We start from the raw sequence: 18,278 nt of genomic DNA, 5'->3' as shown, positions 1-18,278 counted from the left end.
CACATTAATTTATTATTTATAATACATATATTATATATAATTAATTATATATTATAATTTATTACGTTATATAATCAGCGTTTAAGTGTCTAAATAATTACATGTCAAAACTATATCTTCCAACTTGAAGCCCTATATACTTTCCTCTGTATCTAGAAGAACTGAGAACTTTCAAAAACAACTTAATTTCCTAAACTAAGAACAAACTAAGGAAACGTAGACCCCAGAGAGGACTTCTGCGCCCATGGTAAGAATGAGCATTTGACCAGAGACACCCCTCAGTTGAATTTTGGAAACTAAGCAAGGTAACCGAAAGGAATCCCACCAGCCTAAGAGCCATGCAGTGACAGAAGACGTGGGGTGGACAGTTCAGTACACAAGAGCATGTGTATGACCTGGAGCTTCCCCTCCTGTGGCAAACCGAACCACAAGAAAAGAAAAGCTGACGCACTATTACATACATTATAAGCAAGATTCTGGAGGCATAAAGAGATTTACCTGTGCCTTTACATCCTGAAAAGATAGCAATAAAGAGGAACTAATTCTTTGAGCACTCATTCTTTCAAATCTTGGGAAGATTCATGCAAAGGGGCATAACTTCCTAAAAATAAAGCCAAGAAACTGAAAATACTTTCACCTTAAAAGTCAAAGAATATCTGAAGTTCAAATTATTCCTTTCATTGCTGAAGAACTGGAACCACAATCCCTTCAAAGGTGGGAGAGGCCCATTCAGAGTGTAATGTAACACCTATGGGTGATTTTCTAAACACAGCTACAAGATTACCAATCCATCGGAGAATATGACAAAAAGATCTGTCACTGATTCATTTGGTCAACTTGCTCAGAAATATATTTTAACTATCCTACTTATTCCTATAGTGCCCAAAAGTCTAAAAACCTTAAACACTCATCAAAAGTTCTAAAACTTGCTGACCCAAACAGAAGAAAATCGGTAGTCACTAAAGGCCAGTCAGAACCAAATCTACAAGAAGGTTTTAACATTTCTTCATTTTCCTCCCAAATGCCTATTATCTTATTCCCAGGATACTTTCCCACTATATGAATTCCAACAATAGATTTTATTCTGACTTAGTGAAGAATGACCAAACCTTTGAGACAGTTGTTTCAAATTCACTTTTTACATTTAACACCAAAAACCATCTTTCCTCAGTGAATCCAAATTACGGACTAAATGTAGAAAATGCATAAACAGAGTAAATAAAATTAAATTTAAATTCTGCTTTAAAGGAGAAAAATTTTCATTAGTGGCAACTTTAAAACATTCCTAAGAAGGTGGTTCAAGCGTGACATTTATATATGATGGGCAGCATACACGTTGGCTTTCTACCTCAGTTATCAACTTACCTAGCAAGTAATTTCTGCTTTGGAAGCTCAGTCTCACAAAAGGGAAAAATAGGAACTGAATTAACAAAATGCAGGTAGGCCTTCAAAAACAAATTAACAAGGACATTCCTCCTTTTGTTTTCCCGACTATCGACTATCACGAATTGTTCTCTCCTGATAAACCATCATTCATGACAGTGCTTAACTCAAGATAAACACATCTAGATTCGGCTGTTTGTTTAAGAGTCAAGCATAGGGGCACCTGGGTGGCTCAGTCAGTTGAGCATCTGACTTCAGCTCAGGTCATGATCTCAAGGCTCATGGGTTTGAGCCCCACATCAGGCTTTGTGCTGACAGCACAGAGCCTCCTTTAGATTCTGTCTCCCTCTCTCTCTCTGCCCCTCTCGCACGGGCATACACACGTTCTCTAAAATAAACATTAAAAAAAAAGTTGGGCAAAAAATAACGTCCAAGAGCACAAAAGGTTCTTTGCCATACATACCCCTTTCCCTACCCCAATTCTGAATGCACGTGAAGAATATCTAACTTCAGGGTAAAATTCAACCAAAATGTTTCATCAACTGTGTTGACAGGAGATAATACTAAGATCTGACGTCAATGTAACAACGGCTATAAAACTGTAAGTGGCAAGACAATTCTGTCCTGGTGGTACAGGAAAACAAAGGGCTTCCATGGTTTAAAAGTTATGTAACAAACGACCATAATGTACACTGAACTTCTCCTGATCTAGGAGCATACTTTAAAAAAAAAAACATCTTGTTCCTGAGACAGGTATACCTTGGCAAATCATTTCAAATTGCACTTTTCCCATCAAAGTTTTGTATCTACTTGTAAACAAAATGAGGAAAAACTGTTCGGTGCTATTTTTCCATCCTACATTCTATTGTGGATAAACATCAAAATGTTGAAAACAAAAAACCATGAAAGAATCTGAAGACCAGGTTAATTTGTCATAAATAATATAATCTTTCATTTTATAATCAAATGTAACATACCTTAAACTACTCTGGGCACCTCTATCATTCACCGAGTATGTAGTGTCCATTGTGTTGGGGGCTATGTGATAGTATGCAAACAGTATGCAAACAATTCCTACTCTGAGCTTTCCAGGGAAAGCATCAGTAAACAGAGCAGTATATCACCAGTGAATTACCTCTCCTGAAGTGCGGTAAGGTTAAGGAACAGTACAAGCAAGCACTGGGGTGAGGGTGTTCAAGAAGGCCTCCCTGAGGAAGTGACAACAGTGATCTGGGGGGTGAGGAGGGCCTGCACATGAAGAGATAGGTCCCAGAGTCCTAAAATACTAAGGCCTGCTTGCGTCATTCTGAGGCCTTCAGCACGGCTAGACTGTGTACAGGAGAAAAGAGGGATAGACACGAAACGATAATGGTGAGCTGAGCAGAGGGCAGACAGATCACATCGAGGCCCATTTTATAGGCTAAAGGGATGGGGTTTTATTCTTTGTATGATGAGAAGCTACTGAAGGCTTTAAGAAGAATGACAAAACCAGATTTAAATTTTAAGAACTTAAAACTTTGTCCTCGAATAGAGTCAACATTAGCAAATGAAAATTAACTGGAGTGGGCAACAGTGGATGGAGGCAAAAATTAACTCAAAATAGATTAAAGATCTACACGTTAAGAGCTAAAGCTATAAAATTCTTATAAGTAAACACAGATGCGAAATCTCTGGGACCTCGGACTGGACAATGGTTTCTTAAATATGACGCACAAAGCAAATAACAACGAAAGAAAAAATAAGTAAATTGAGCTTTCTCAAAATTATCAACTTTTTATGCTATCAAGAAAATGGGAAGAAAACACACAGAATGGGGGGGAAAACTACACATCATGTATCTGATGGGGCCAGTTTCTACAATATATAAAAAAAACTTACAACAAAATAGACTATTAAAAAGCAGGTACAAGATTTGAACAGGTATTTCTGCAACGAAAATCTACAAATCCCAGTAAGCACAGGAAAAGAGGCTCAACATCATTCATCAGCAGAGATATGCAAATCAAGACCTTGAAATACCACCTCACACCCATTAAGATGGCTACTACCAAAACAAAACAAAACCTGAAAATAGCAAGTATCATCAAGGATATGGAGACATGGGAGCCTTCATTCACTATTGGTGGGAACGTAAAACGGTGCAGTGGCTCTGGAAACAGTCTGGCAGTGGCAGTTTTTTAAAAAGTGAGGAGTGAACATATGACCCAACGACTTCAACTGTAGGAGAGTGTGTGCGTGCATGTGTATACACACCCAAAAGAAATAAAAACAGGGACGCCTGGGTGGCTCAGTCGGTTAAATGTCCAACTTCGGCTCAGGTCATGATCTCACAGTCTGTGGGTTCAAGCCCCGTGTCGGGCTCTGTGCTGACAGTTGAGAGCCTGGAACCTGCTTCACATTCTGTGTCTCCCTCTCTCTCTGCCCACCCCCCCCACGCTCTCTCTGTCTCTCAAAGACATAAAAAAAAGAAAAAAGAAATAAAAACATATGTCTACACAGAAACTTGTACACAAGTGTTCGCAACAGCATTATTTTTAAGAGTCAAAAGAACGGGTAGCAAGAGATCAGTCTGGAAGCAATTGGAAAAGTTCAAGAGAAAAGAGACAATGATAACTTTCATTAACGTGGTGGGGATGGAGATGGGAAAAATGGGTAGATATAAGGGGGAAAATTTACAAAATGACTTAAAATCCTCATTTGTGGGAAAGGACTAAAATCACCGGACACAAATTGGCTAACTTTCAGGAGATAGAACAGGACTTTAAGGGTTTGAAGAAATATCAAAGAGAGAGAGGAAAGGAAGTGTTTTTCACATAACAAAAGAGAATAGCAATAAAAAATGTAACATACCACAATGAGGAAACAATACACAACAGAAGTTATGTCTGATGTTCTGGAATAGGATCACTCTTGACTAAGAAGTGTGAACTGCGCAGGGGCACCTGGGTGACTCAGTCAGTTAAGCGTCCAATTTTGGCTCAGGTCATGATCTCACCACTTGTGGGTCCGCGCCCGTGTCAGGCTCTGTGCTGACAGCTCAGAGCCTGGAGCCTGCTTCAGATTCTGTGTCTCCCTCTTTCTCTCCACCTCTCCCACTTGTGCAGTGTCTCTGTCTCTCATTCTCAAACATTAAAAAATTTTTAAAATAAGTGTGAACTGTGCAAAATTTAAAACTTAGAATTATACACAAAGAAAAAATTTTGTGTTGCTGTCTAATTCTGGATTCAAGAATGCATTACTATATTTGGCTGATATTTATTAATCTCATACTTATTCAAAGATGCTCTCTGATGTGAATCACCGTATATAATCGACCTTTGTATTCTCAGGTGATTTTAAACTTCTCATTTTTAAACATAAACATAACTTTAGTTCCTGGCAAATAACTTTTGCCTATAAAAATGAGCTCTTTACTGGAATCACATGGAATTTTAAAATGATTTTCAATTAAACCTCTGTCGTTCCAATCTTTGGGGAACAAGCCCACTCAGGGGTTGGCACAACCTTATGAATTCTGCATCATTCAGGACTGACTGGAGATGATGGAGACATAATGCTTGCGAAGAATAAGAGAGTAAAGCTGATCTTCCCCATGAAAGGAGAGAAAACAAACACAAAAGGACTGGTCAGTGTGCTCCTTCCTACGAAGTCTCAGGAGAGCTGCAAGGTTTTCTCTGAAATAGCCATCTCAAAAGTGGCAACACATTTCCTTGCCTTGCTTCAAAATTCTTTGTCCAATAAAGTCTTTTCTCTCTCCCCACCATCCACTGTTAGGTGTATATTAAACATCATAAGGAAACATACTCAAAACTTTTATGGTAAATAGGATACAGGACAAATATGTACACATGAAATACACAGTCAGGTGTCAAAATGAGTAGATGTGACAAAAAGTAATGGAGTTTAGGGAATAAAAGTAGTCAAGGGATGTCTGCAGAGGACAGGGCTGACAGTGTGTGGGAAACTGAACAGATGATGGACAACCCCATATCGCAAGAAGAAAAGAACTAACGGGGCGCCTGGGTGGCTCAGTCGGTTAAGCGTCCGACTTCAGCTCAGGTCATGATCTCACGGTTCATGGGTTCAGGCCCCGCGTCGGGCTCTGTGCTGACGGCTAGCTCAGATCCTGGAGCCTGTTTCAGATTCTGTGTCTCCCTCTCTCTCTGACCCTCCCCTGCTCACGCTGTCTCTATCTCTCAAAAAAAAATTAAAAAAAAAAAATTAAAAAAAAAAAGAGCTAACAGGATGAACACGGCACTTCTGAAGGACAATGAAGAGACGGGCCTACCTAGACCTGTCTGCACTCTGGACACTTACAACAATGGAGAGACAGGAGGAGTACACTTTGTTAAGTTTAACTTTATTCTGGAAGAAGACTTGACACTTTAAAGACTTATGAGAACATGGGATATGGTGAAACCCATGGTCTTGGAAGAATTTCTCTGTCAACTCCTTTGGTGTTCACTTCAGAAAATGGAAAATATCGTAACCCTCCCACAGGGCTCAGCGGTAGAGCAAAGTGGTTAAGAGGGCAAGTTCTGGAATCACAATGTCTGCCTAGGTTCACGGTCTGTCTCTGCTACCAACAATAGTGACATAGGGGCCAGTTCCTTACTTAACCCTTTCTGGACCTTTGTTTCCTCACTAGAAAATGTTGCTATGGAAATCAATGAGCTCCCACCTAGAACACTTATGGTGACTAGCACACAGGTAGAATACAGTAAGGACTAGGGCTTCCGCTTAGAATTACCACGGGCAACTATTTACTGTAAGTTATCAAAGAAAATGGAAAAAATCTCATTACCCTGTAAGAAGATTAATGTATTTGAGATTCAAGGAAAGAAAAGTCCCCTGCATTGGCCACTAAATTATGGGTTTTTTAATACCTTGCCAAGATTGTTTCTCAACCTGCTGGTTCAGATGAAGCATATATATCTTACCAAGAAATGTCTTGCTGAAATGGGAAAGCATACTGGCCAGGGAATACAGAGACGCTGATTCCACCGGGTAAAGCAGAGCTCAGGATCAAGTATCTCAAACGTAAATAAGGTGTCGGTAGCCTTGGGCAACAAATTTAGCCAGCCAGGTTTGCAATCCTATTGATGCTACACAGTGATAGCACACACAGCACTAGAGGTTACCCGATGGAGCAAAGGCCAAAAAGGGGAACCGGGGTTACTGGACACAAACTCAACTTCCTAAAACTCTCTAGAAACTGCGGGTAGGTCCCCCGCATGTTGAACCTGCAGGATGCCCGCGCAGGAAACTCAGGTCTGACAGGCTGTGCCGCCAGCTCTCTGTCGTGACTGCCATCTTTCCTACAGCACAGTGATGGCCTCAGCACTTACTGCTAAATGATTCTTTGCCCTTCCATAATATAATGATCCTGTGGCTACTGTGCCATCAGCGCGACACTGATGACTCTCAGTGTGGACCTGGACCGTTCCCTCCCCTGGACCACAGCAACAGTGGGTCCTGGTTTTGTCTTTCTTCCCGGACAGGTTTTCAGTTGTTCTTCATTACTGCCAGAGAGGCAGTTACCTGCCACACTGCCTGAGACCCATTAGTGCCACCCTCTTTCCTTTTTCCATTCCTGTCTCAGGCCTCCCCATGCTTCTGTCCACAGCTGCTATCTTTGTGTGACAAAATCAGGGGCGCTTGGGTGGCTCAGTCGGCTGAGCGTCCGACTTCGGCTCAGGTCATGATCTCATGGTTCACGGGTTCGAGCCCCATGTTGGGCTCTGTGCTGACAGCCAGCTCAGAGCCTGGAGCCTGTTTCAGATTCTGTGTGTCTCCCTCTCTCTCTGCCCCTCCCCTGCTCACACTGTCTCTCTCTCTCTCTCTCTTTCTTTCTCTCTCTCAGAAATAAATAAAACATTTAAAAAAATCAGTCTTCTATGGGCATCAGACAGCCCTTACCATCCAATCAGATCCCCTCCCTCCCTTCTCACGGGACATCTGTGCTCACGAAGTCATGAGTACTTGTTGTTCCAGGACTTGGGACTGCCTACCTGTGACCAAAAGAGCATGGGATTAGAACCCAGAGAGTCCAGGCCTCAGTCACCACTCTGACACCTAGAAGGTATGTGACTTTGGGTAAACACACACTTTAGTGTCCTCTTAGGTACAACATGTATACTGCTTATTTTTCAGGACTGCCATGAGAAGTAAAGGAATACACGACAGGGTAAAACCAAAGGGCACTGTGGAATGGTTCTAGCTCCTTCTAGGAATGAAGAAGCCATAAGCTTACTGGGAGGCTGGCCTCTAGAGAGCCAGTTTCCCTCTACTTAATCTATTAAAAGCCTGGGAGGAATTCTGAACTTCACCCCCAAATAAGCTCTTCAGAACACTAACAACTCTTGCACTAACCATATTTATATGGCCCACTTCAAAAGATTTATTATTTATGGCTGGAATGTCATCTGAACCAGATATTTCAAAATATTTATAATTTTTTTCCTAATTAAACAAAAATACAGAAGAGTAAAAAAAAATTTTTGAAATCACCCACGATCCCACCACCAAGAGAAAAACATTCCTAACATTTTAATGAATCTCTTTCTAGGCCATTTTCTGATTAGTTTTTTAAAAATATCTGTATTCCATATTTATATTTACATCTAAATTTAGCAACTAATCTTTTCCATGTAATGATATATCAAACATTCCCCCAAATTCCCACTCTCAGTTTTCAAATGAAGGAGATTTTGAATCTGTTTCAAGATTATTCATACATGGACATCATACAGCAACAGAAAATTTTATGTATCAAACACTCCGGTTAATTTTAGAATCCCCAGAGAGTTAAATGTTTACAATAAAAAAAGTTTTAAATGTTGGTAAAATTCAATTAATGAAGAAGTGTAAAATACTAGAAAAATAAGACTAAGTCTATATACGCAAATTTAATAAATATTATGTAGATCATAACATCTAGAATGCCACTTTTTTTCCCTCAACTGACACATTGTTTTAGGTATACTTAGGGTGCTAACAAATGAACAGCAACCATGTCTCTATGGACAACTGATTGATCAAAATTATTGCCTTCATTCAAAGCTGCATCAGAAATGTTGTGTCCTAGGAGAAAATAAATAAATAACATTTAAGATCCTATAAAGTCATAACCTTATTTATATTCATGTGTCAAGATAAATCAAGCAGTAGTCTTAAACTGAAATGGTAGGAAAAATACCAATCGTATAGCTCACCTACAACTTTGAGGAGCTCTATAAAAACATGGCTGTTATTCATTCCAGTATGAAAAGAATAAAGGCAAGAAAAAATCAAAGCTCTCTCCTACATTTTTTTTTTAATTTTTACTTATTTCTAGGAGAGAGAGAGAGAGACAGCGTGAGCAGGGGAGGGTCAGAGAGAGAGGGAGATACAGACTCTGAAATAGGCTCCAGGCTCTGAGCTGGCAGTCAGCACAGAGCCTGACGCGGGGCTCGAACCCACGAACCGCGAGATCATGACCTAAGCAAAGGTCGGACGCTTAACCGACTAAGCCACCCAGGCGCCCCTCTCCTACCTTTAATAAATTGGGGGGGCCTACTGAAAAAATGGGACTCTTAAAAAATCCATTACTGATCTTTTGTCCTCTCTTGGACAAATACTGGTGTGTATTTTTGGTTTTAAAATATTTATGCCAAAGATAGAGATCAGATGGCCAAACTGAGGAGAACTGCAGAAAAGAACTTCTATCAACCAAAGATATAAAAACTATGAACAAAAGATTTGAACAGTCAAGTCACATAAGAAATTCAAATGGTCCACTAATATAAACATTCAACTTCGCTAATAAAGAAATGCAAATTTAAACAAGAGACTATTCTTGTGTATGTAACTGGCAAAAAACTAAACAGAGAAAAATACGGAAAATGAACATTATCAAATTCTTGGTAGGCAATCTGGCAGTAATACCAAACTTGTAAATGAGCCCGTCCCTGCGGCAATCCCACTTTTATACAGCTCTCCCGGAGAAACAGTAACCAAAGGCATGAAGGCATGCACAACCACATGCACTGAAATCCAGCATGTAACATGCAGAAAGGAAACTGCCTAAAGCACCTATATCAACTTATTTAGAGAATGGGTTAAGTCAATTATGCTTGGTTCACGCTAGGAAATCTCACTCAGCCTTAAAAAGAATGCCATGAACATTAAGGATGTTCACAATATGTCACTGCACGAAAGATAAAGGCAACTGCGGAGCCATACTTACAGTACAATCCCATCGATCACAGAAAACAAAAATTAACAACTGATCGAGCTCTCAGTACATTTCTTTTTTAAAAGCTTATTTGCATATGTGTAGAAATGATTTGGAAGGAGAAACTGTTTCTAGTATTTCTCCCTGAGGTTATGGACATGTGATGATGGCAAGAGGTGGGGACTAAGTTTTTATTTTATAACCTTCTCTGTTGCTGGATTTTTTTTTAAATGTTTTATTTATTTCTGAGAGAGAGAAACAGCATGAACAGGGGAGGGTCAGAAGAGAGGGAGATACAGAATCAGAAACAGGCTGTCAGCCCAGAGCCCAATGTGGGGCTCGAACCTACGAACCATGGGATCATGACCTGGGCTGAAGTCGGACGCTTAACTGACTGAGCCACCCAGGTGCCCATGTTGCCTGAATTTTTTAATAAGCAGTTATTACTTTTATAATTTGAAAATAACCAATAAAAGATAGAGGTTCTCTCAAAAACTAAAATGCAAGGTACTATCACAGTGAAATTTTAAAAAGTACCTCAGCATATCTGCCAGGAAGTTAAGGGGTTACATGTTCAATAATGAACTGGAGTTAAGGCATCATTTTCTTTTCCTTTTTTTTTTTAATCACAGAACATAGATCTTATTTATTTACTTATTTATAAATAGTTTATTGTCAAGTTGGTTTCCATCTAACACCCAGTGCTCATCCCCACAAGTGCCCTCCTCCATGCCCATCCCCCCCCCCCATCAGTCCTCAGTTTATTCTCAGTATTCAAGAGTCTCTCATGGTTTGCCTCCCTCCCTCTCCCCAACTATTTTTTCCCTTCTTCTACCCCACGGTCCCCCGTTAAGTTCCTCCTAATCCACCTATATGTGCAAATTGATACCTATATGTGCAGATACCACCTATATGGTATCTGTCCTTCTCTGACTCAAGTTCCATCCATGTTGCTACAAATGGCCAGATTTCACTCTTTCTCATAAGGCATCATTTTCAATAGAATGACTACGCATCAAATGTGAACAGTCAGCTTACCTCTTTAGGTGATAGATTTTGTGTGTATACTGTCCCTTTTCTCCATCCTTCTCATAAGGTTCATTTTTTAAGACTTCAATTCCTTCTCCACCACCAGTTTCATTCTTACTAGCTTCTGCAACAGAGTAAAGCTGTCCAACCTGATACTGGAATTTCAGAGCACAGAATTTCAGTAAGCTAGTAGTAACTGCGGAAACTTCCTATCCTAAAATCTTACCATATATGACACCGAAAAGCATATCCAAAGCAGTGAGCACATTTGCTCCATGTGACAACAGTACTCAAATTAGAAATTAGCATGAGTAGGAAGACAAACACTAGATGAGCACACAGCTTTAAGAAACTGTAATATTTTAAAAGACTCCCAGTATTTGAGAAAACTGCTAGTTACAAATATTCTGGGGTGCTTTAATATGTACTGATAACTTATTAAGAAAACATCTTGAGGCTTGGCCCATCTTTTTGTAAAATATACATCTGTATTTTCCAAAGCACTTTCACATCCATTTCATCTCATTTAATTTCACAAAATTCTGAAAAAGACATGACAAAAATCTAATTGTTACTCTGCCAATGAAGAAAGCTAAGCAACCAAAATACCATTCTTAATAATAAAGAGGAAATATATAAAGTATAATAATAAAGGCTGAAAACACGAAGAACCATTACAGTCCAAATTCTAGTAGACCTCTGGGTCTTTTTTCCCACGACTTCACCTGACATGACCAATTTGGCCCCTGTCCACTGAAACAGAAGTGATGGTGGGTACTCAGGATCAAAATTGTTTACTGTAAAGTTCTCCAATAAACAGAAACACTTTTTAAAGTATTATAAATATATAAGAATTACTATAAAAAGCAAGAAACTGTTGACAGTAGTTTCTATTACATTAAAAAAAAAATTTTAATGTTTATTTGTGAGAGAGAAACAGTGCGAGTAGAGGAGGAACCGAGAGGGAGGGAAACAGAATCCCAATCAGTTCCAGGCTCTGAGCCATCACCACAGAGCCCAACGCGAGGCTTGACCTCATGAGCTGTGAGATCATGACCTGTGAGATCATGACCTGAGCTGAAGTCGGACACTTAACCAACTAAGCCACCCAGGCACCCCTATTTCATTTGAAAGTGAACCAGAATTCTCAATGACCTGAACCGATACCTGTGAGTGGGCAGTAGAGTTCTGTGCCAATTTGGAGCTGCTAAAAGTTCCAACAAATAATAAAAAGCAAAGTTCTCATGTTCTAATTTGTTCTAGTGACTCAACCATGGCCTTATCTCCAATCTCTTCAAATTTGGCTAGATTTCTTCCTCCCAGCGAGGAAAGCCTAAAGAAATGCTTTTCTTTTCTTTTTTAAAGCATATTTTCAAAGAAAAGCTATTTCTAAAAATAAAATCATTCAAAATAAAGATTTTATCTGAGACAAAAAATAGGGGTACTGGTAAGCTCAGTAAACACCTATATCTAAAAACCCACAGGTATATGACACTGTCTTGAGGGTTGATTTAAATACACACTAACTCAATCACTCAATTTGGGTTTAGGAAGCTAGAACCAAACACGTTTCTTAAGAGCAACCAAAATAATATCTGTAGGGGTTTTAGACTGTGGAGGAGGCATTTCTTCTCTGGTTTTTGTGATAACCACAGCAGGATTGGTCCAGTAAGCTACAACCCTTAATTAAGTCCTTCAAAACATATTTTTCAACACTGGTATTTTTAAAGAAGGATTAAAATGTCTCTAATCAAAAGATAAATTTAATCTCAGGCAGAAACAGAGTAACAAAACTTCACACAGAAACAACTAAACAGTATCCAAAAAAATGTTATTAATGAGCTGATATTTTGTGGCATGCTACTAGATTTTCATTCTCATTTTTAAGAATAACTTACTTAAAGACAGGCAAAAGACCTGTTTAGTAAATCTGAATAGAGGGAAAAGCTGAGATTATTTTGGGTGACAACACGAAGACTCAGAAAGATTTCAACAAGTTGATCTGACCAACTGAAACCAAAAGAAAAATTTTAACCAAAACAAATGTCAATTTCCACATTCAAGTTCAAACAATCAATTGCACAAGTAAAGCACAGAGGTGCCTGGCTTGAGTGTTTTATACAGGGAAAGCTCAGGCACCCCTGAGATGTATACAGCAGTGTTCAAGGCTGCTTTGAACTATGCTGGCAGCTACTCAATTTTAGTTCCTGCATTTTGTTCCTTTCTGTCTTCTGTCAGCTGTCACTTCTTAGGTTATCGGTTTGTTTTGTCCCACTTCCAAGTCACTGCTTCTAATCTACTGTCAGTTCTAGCAAAACCAGAAAACTGAGCAAGTGCAAACCGTATACAAGTTCTAGAAGGACCCGGAGGGCTTTGTGGGGTTTGCTACACAGATCTGCTTCTTTGCTTTCATCCTCATTGCCAGCTATGCCACAGAGAGTTACAGCTGCAGGATGTGCAGTTCTGGAGAGGAGGTGTGTTTCTGTACCACGTGCAGATCAAGGGAGATGATAAGCTCTCACAGCTACGTGCCGGTCAGGCTGTGTTTGGAACAGTGGCTTCAGTGGAGAGCAACAACTACGCCGCATGTAGTGAGAGCAGCTGGCGAGGAAGTCTACAGGTCACATTAGACCAGGCCAAATGAGCACGCTGGGAATGGTTAACCCCATGACCTCACGTAGAGGAGAAGGAACAAAAGAACTTGAGGGGAGGAGCCAGAACGGCCAACAGAAAACCCAATGGGCTACCATATGCCAGTCAGAATAGGCTTAGTTCCCACCGCACAAGTGGAAGGGTCTATAAGCAACAAACCTTATAGGAAAGCAGATTTGGGCATAAAGGCAAATGTCTGAAATAACCACCAGTAAAACATACTGTTCCTATGAGCAGCAAGTTTCTTAGCCTTACAATGCTCACACTGAGGTGGGAACCTCCTTTCTCTGGGATACTGTAGCCAGAATTCCTCAACTGGACAGGAGATTAAACAACATTCTTTAAACCCTTCTGAAACAAGGCAGTGTAGCAGAATGCACTTACAATTAATCATCTGTGCACACCATAATTCATTTGTATGAATGTAAAGGTAAGCGAACACGATAAAATTATGATTTTAGATTAACGTATCAAAACACACTGTATCAAGAAAACAAACAGAAATTAAGTGAGACTTACCTCCTGAACAGAACATGGCAAAACCACACGGCTAAAAGGACAAAAGAAAAAAAAAATATTTATCATGTATGGAATACACTGAGCTTTACAACACAGATCTCTAGGTTTAGAAGAATTTTGAATCCAATGACAGCATGATACAAGAATGTCACTTAAGAGGGTCTTCGCAATGCTTACAGTTGTAAATAAGAATTTTTAAACTGGGGAAATAAACTACTATTTCTGGGTGTCAGTGATGATTCTGTTTCGTGTCCTCACTGTAGCAGGACCCCAAATGCAGCTGCAGAGATTCCAGTGAGGAGAAAAGGAACAAGAGAAAGCTCATCACTGAAAATTGCACGGTGCCAAATAGATTACTTTTGGACTGTCTGGTCAGGTTGCCCTCAAGAAATTTTTGGTACAGTTTCATTCTCCATCTCCACACTACAAACTTTGTTTTCACGATAGTTCTCATAGGATATAGGTCCTGAATCTCTTGAACGAACGCTTCCAATAATCGATCCCCACTACCCAATTACTCCTGTTTTATTAAGACAAAAACAAGTTTAAAAAGTCCTTTAGACTTAAGGAAAAAAAACTGTACCAAGGAAAATACTTTGAACTTTATAATTATAACCCTTCCAGGGTTGAACAGATGTTTGATCCTGTCCAAAAGTCTGTTACTGGACATACAAAAGGACCTAAATGGAGGCATAATGCTCCTGAAAATATATTCCAAAAAAGAATATTGTGGTGAATTATTTTGTACCAGAATATTGCATTTTATCATCAGATTTTTATAGGGAAGTACCTTCACCTACTTCCAGCATAAACTCTGAAAATCCCTAAGTATCAACTGTCCCGTGATAATAGCCGGTGTCCAAAATAGTGACTTTTTTGGGGAGCCTGGTCCTTTTCAGACTTTCCCCTACTAACCGTTAAATGACACAGTCATGCCATTTAAAAATTCGTTTTAACTCTCTATGATAAGGAGAGAAAAAAATTCACAACGGTCACCTAGATTTTCATTTTACAGAAAATTCACAACTGTTCTTCCTTCAGCTGCCCTGTCCACCCACCCCCCTCCCCAGCCTCCTGAAACAGCTACGCTGGAGTGCTCACATCATCTTGACCTCCAGTAATATAAAACATGCCTCCTGCTACTCTCCTTCACTGTCGGGGATCACTCAGCATTCTTTGTCTTTCTGATAATGGTCATCTAAAGACAAATCACCAAGACTACTAATTCCTATTCTCATCAAGAATATACTTGTCATACAAAAAAATCCTTCCATACCTAATCCTTTTAACTGTCTCCTTAGAGTACACACTAACTTGCTATCTCAATCACGCAAAATAAACTGCGGCCAAGCAGGTGTGGGGGTTGGAGGGGGAATAAGATACAGACAGGGAGTGTATTTCAGAAGCTAAAGAAAAATATGAAGATACACGCTGGGAGCATATTTTCAGGGCCTGGAATACAATGGTAAGAAATCTATTAACACTTATTAGGCAACAAGGAATCCAAGAAGGTTGTTCATAAGAAGTGGTGACAGGACTACAGTTAATCTGAAGAAGCCACCTGTAGGCAATTAAAAACCATTAAGAAGCAGGATGTGGGGGGGGGGAGGCAACTTTGGGGAAGCTAGGCAAGGGTGTACAAAGGCCTGAACCAAGAAGATGGGCTGCAGAGGAAATGAACAGAGAGGAAAGAGTTAAGACTTCCCTGAACTTTCACAAAACCTAAGAATCACTGCTGAGTAATTTTCACAACTACTCACTGGTAGGGAAGATCCCTACTTTTATACAACACTTTAAGGGACTTATTTCACAAAACAGAAGGTGACTAATCAAGATATTCTGGATGAATGATGAGTCAAATTCTTTAAGATTTGCTTAATGAAAAGTAAAAGAAATAGGCTCTGATTTTCTCTTTTTCTCAAAGTAGTATTCAAACTTTAGAGCAATTTGAAAATTTTCAAAATTCTCTGAAAACTATCAGGAAAATAATATTCCAAATAAAACTAGCAACTAGATCTTTAAAACTAGGCCTATGCAAAAGGCAACTTCACCCATTGCTGGAGTAACAATTTGAAGGGAACTCCCCACCCTGAGCAGTCATTTTTAAACTTTTAATCCATGTCAAAAATAGATGACATTTTTTAAGACAACAAACATTTGCCAAAGGATTTTACAGTTTACCAACACCTTCACATAGGAATGACCTATTCATTGCTCCTGACCAAAAACAATTTTAGAAAGCTGACTTACAAGCAGGAAGAATCTTTTTTTTTTTTCATCTGACAGCACTGAGCACTTACAGTATGCTGGTCTAGATGCTAAGCTGCATACGAGGGATACTTGAAACAGTCTCTGCTTTCAAAAAGTCTAAGAGGAAAAAAAAATCTAGGGGGTCATACATGAAGAGTGAACATCAAGAAATGTCATTTATAACTCCTCGGGAAAAAAAATTACAGTTGGGCACATTACAGCATTCATTACCTCGGTGCATTTAAACATTTACAATGACGGTAATGATTCACAAAAATCGTGTTCTGCAGATTCCCAATGGGAACTGCTTTCCACGAATTAGCTTGCTACTCCTCACATAACTGTCACAGGGATCTAGCGAACACTTAATTCATATTTTAGGAGGGAGGAAATAACTCTAATAAAAATGACGAGATCGGTGATATAAGATCAGTTCGGCAAGTCGCTTACTATGTGACTTGGGCCAAGTCAATTTCCTTCTGTCTTGTTCCCTCCATTTGTCTTAGTATCTACACCTACCTACATTACAAAGATGTCAGAGTAATAAAGAAAATTTTCATGATACACTGTATAAATGACTTGGAAGAAAAGCTTTATATAAATTCAAAATCCAATACTATAAACTTTAACTGAAAATGTTTCTTTTCTCAGGATCCCTGTCACCACCTAGAGTTGTAACTTTTCATTAATTTAACAAGTACTTATTGAGCCCTTACTATGTTGCAAGGACTAAGAGCTGGGGATATGGTGAGCAAAATGAACAAATTCATGGAGCTTACATATAGTAAAGGAACACATGTAGTAAAACATTTTAAAAACGTTGCACGTTAGGCAGTTATAATTGCTACTGGCAACAATTACACGGGAAAGGCAAATACCAATGGTTGGGGTGCAATTAGGTTTTCAGAGAGGGATTCCTAAGAAGGTGATACTTAAGCAAAGACCTGAAGGAGGCAGGATGGTTAATGAGATAAGGGAAGGTTCAGGCAGAGAGAACAGCAAGCAGAAAGGCCCCGAACTGAGCGTTTTCAGTGAAAGACCAGTAAGGAAGATTGTGAGCTCAGGACGGGCAGGGTAAGGTAGTGTGATCAGAGCAGAAGCAGCATTAAGACTTAACGTGGGCTACTGTAAGGGCTTTGGTTTTTATACACAGTCAGATGGGGTGGGGGGGTTGCTAATGAGAAATGAGTGACTTTTTAAAAGAAGTTTGAGAACATTAAAAATAAAGTGTCTGGAGACGGCTAAATTAAGCCAAAACTTATGATTAAGAATTTAAAATGAGAAGAGCACTTGAAACAAGGTACAGGCCGCACTCGAAATCCCGAGTTGCCCACAGGATGCTGACGGTACGAACCAGCTGTGACAGCTCAACAATCAAGGCTAACCAGATTTCCTGTGATAGTCACAGTCCGAGCCGGTGGGAAAGGACATAACTTTTCAGTAAAACCACTTCGCCGGTCCTGATGCACCGAAAACCATTGCATTTGACAGACCACGTGTTAAGAACTCCTCGTCTCAACCCCTTGAGGTAAGTGGAACCCAGAGTGTCACTCCATCTTAAAGGCATGAAAACTGAGACTCAGGGCAGAAAGATGGCTCTCCTGGTAAGTCTACGGAGCTGCCCTGGGGAGCGCGCTTTTTCCCCGAACTCCTGGCTCCTGCTTGAACTTCAGGGCGCCTACTTCCCACCTCAAGACCCGACACCAGGGCTGTCTTCACCTGGCATACCTGTCTTCCGCGGGTTACAGGTAGGCTCCACCCCAGACGACAAGTCACTATCAGACCCACCGCACCTCCCCACCCTCGGGGTCTGGCTCGGGCCCACTGGCGGACCTGCGGGTGGGCCCAGGCTGAGACTGGGGTTGGTGGGGCTCTGAAGAAGGCGGGTCCCAGCGGAAACTCCCGGCCTCGCCTTCCCGAGCCACGCGCTCCGGCCGGGGACCCAGGCGCCTCCGCCCCACGGGAGAGGGCGGCGGTGTCATCACGGCAACGTCAGAGGAGCCGATCTGGGGGCGCGCAGCGGAGAGGCCTTCAGTGGGCCGGGGGCGCGGGCCGGGGAGACGGGGCGCGCGCAGGGAGCGGCCAGCCAGCCCCGAGGCTCTCTTTTCTAGGAATACTCCGCTTCCCCCACTCCTCAATCAATGGGCCTCCCACCATCGCCTTCGCGTAGCCCCGCACACGCCCACAGACCCACTCACAATTCCTTAATCAGCACCATCTTCCCAGAACC

General features: G+C 40.5%; 1 protein-coding gene and 1 long non-coding RNA gene across 3 annotated transcripts in view; one reads left to right on the top strand and one right to left on the bottom strand.

Annotated features, from left to right (window-relative positions):
• PITPNB (phosphatidylinositol transfer protein beta) overlaps positions 1 to 18,272 on the bottom strand; it is a 64,187-nt gene extending 45,915 nt beyond the window's left edge. For both annotated transcript variants that reach the window (XM_077761666.1, XM_077761665.1), the window contains exons 1-3: positions 18,247 to 18,272; positions 13,799 to 13,829; positions 10,637 to 10,782 (exon numbers count right to left, since the gene is read on the bottom strand). In XM_077761666.1, the coding sequence (XP_077617792.1) occupies positions 10,637 to 10,782; positions 13,799 to 13,829; positions 18,247 to 18,266 (197 nt within the window). In that variant the 5' untranslated portion in view covers positions 18,267 to 18,272. The remainder of the gene's footprint in view (positions 1 to 10,636; positions 10,783 to 13,798; positions 13,830 to 18,246) is intronic.
• LOC144229560 (uncharacterized) lies at positions 6,089 to 17,570 on the top strand. The gene is made up of 3 exons (XR_013334520.1): positions 6,089 to 6,151; positions 7,378 to 7,465; positions 17,385 to 17,570. It is a non-coding gene; the product is annotated as an uncharacterized LOC144229560 (long non-coding RNA).
• Positions 18,273 to 18,278: the final 6 nt, after the last annotated feature.

This window comes from Crocuta crocuta, unplaced genomic scaffold (genome assembly GCF_008692635.1).
Source record: "Crocuta crocuta isolate KB4526 unplaced genomic scaffold, BGI_CrCroc_1.0 scaffold348, whole genome shotgun sequence".
NCBI lineage: Eukaryota > Metazoa > Chordata > Mammalia > Carnivora > Hyaenidae > Crocuta > Crocuta crocuta.
This window is presented reverse-complemented; position numbering and strand designations above follow the sequence as displayed.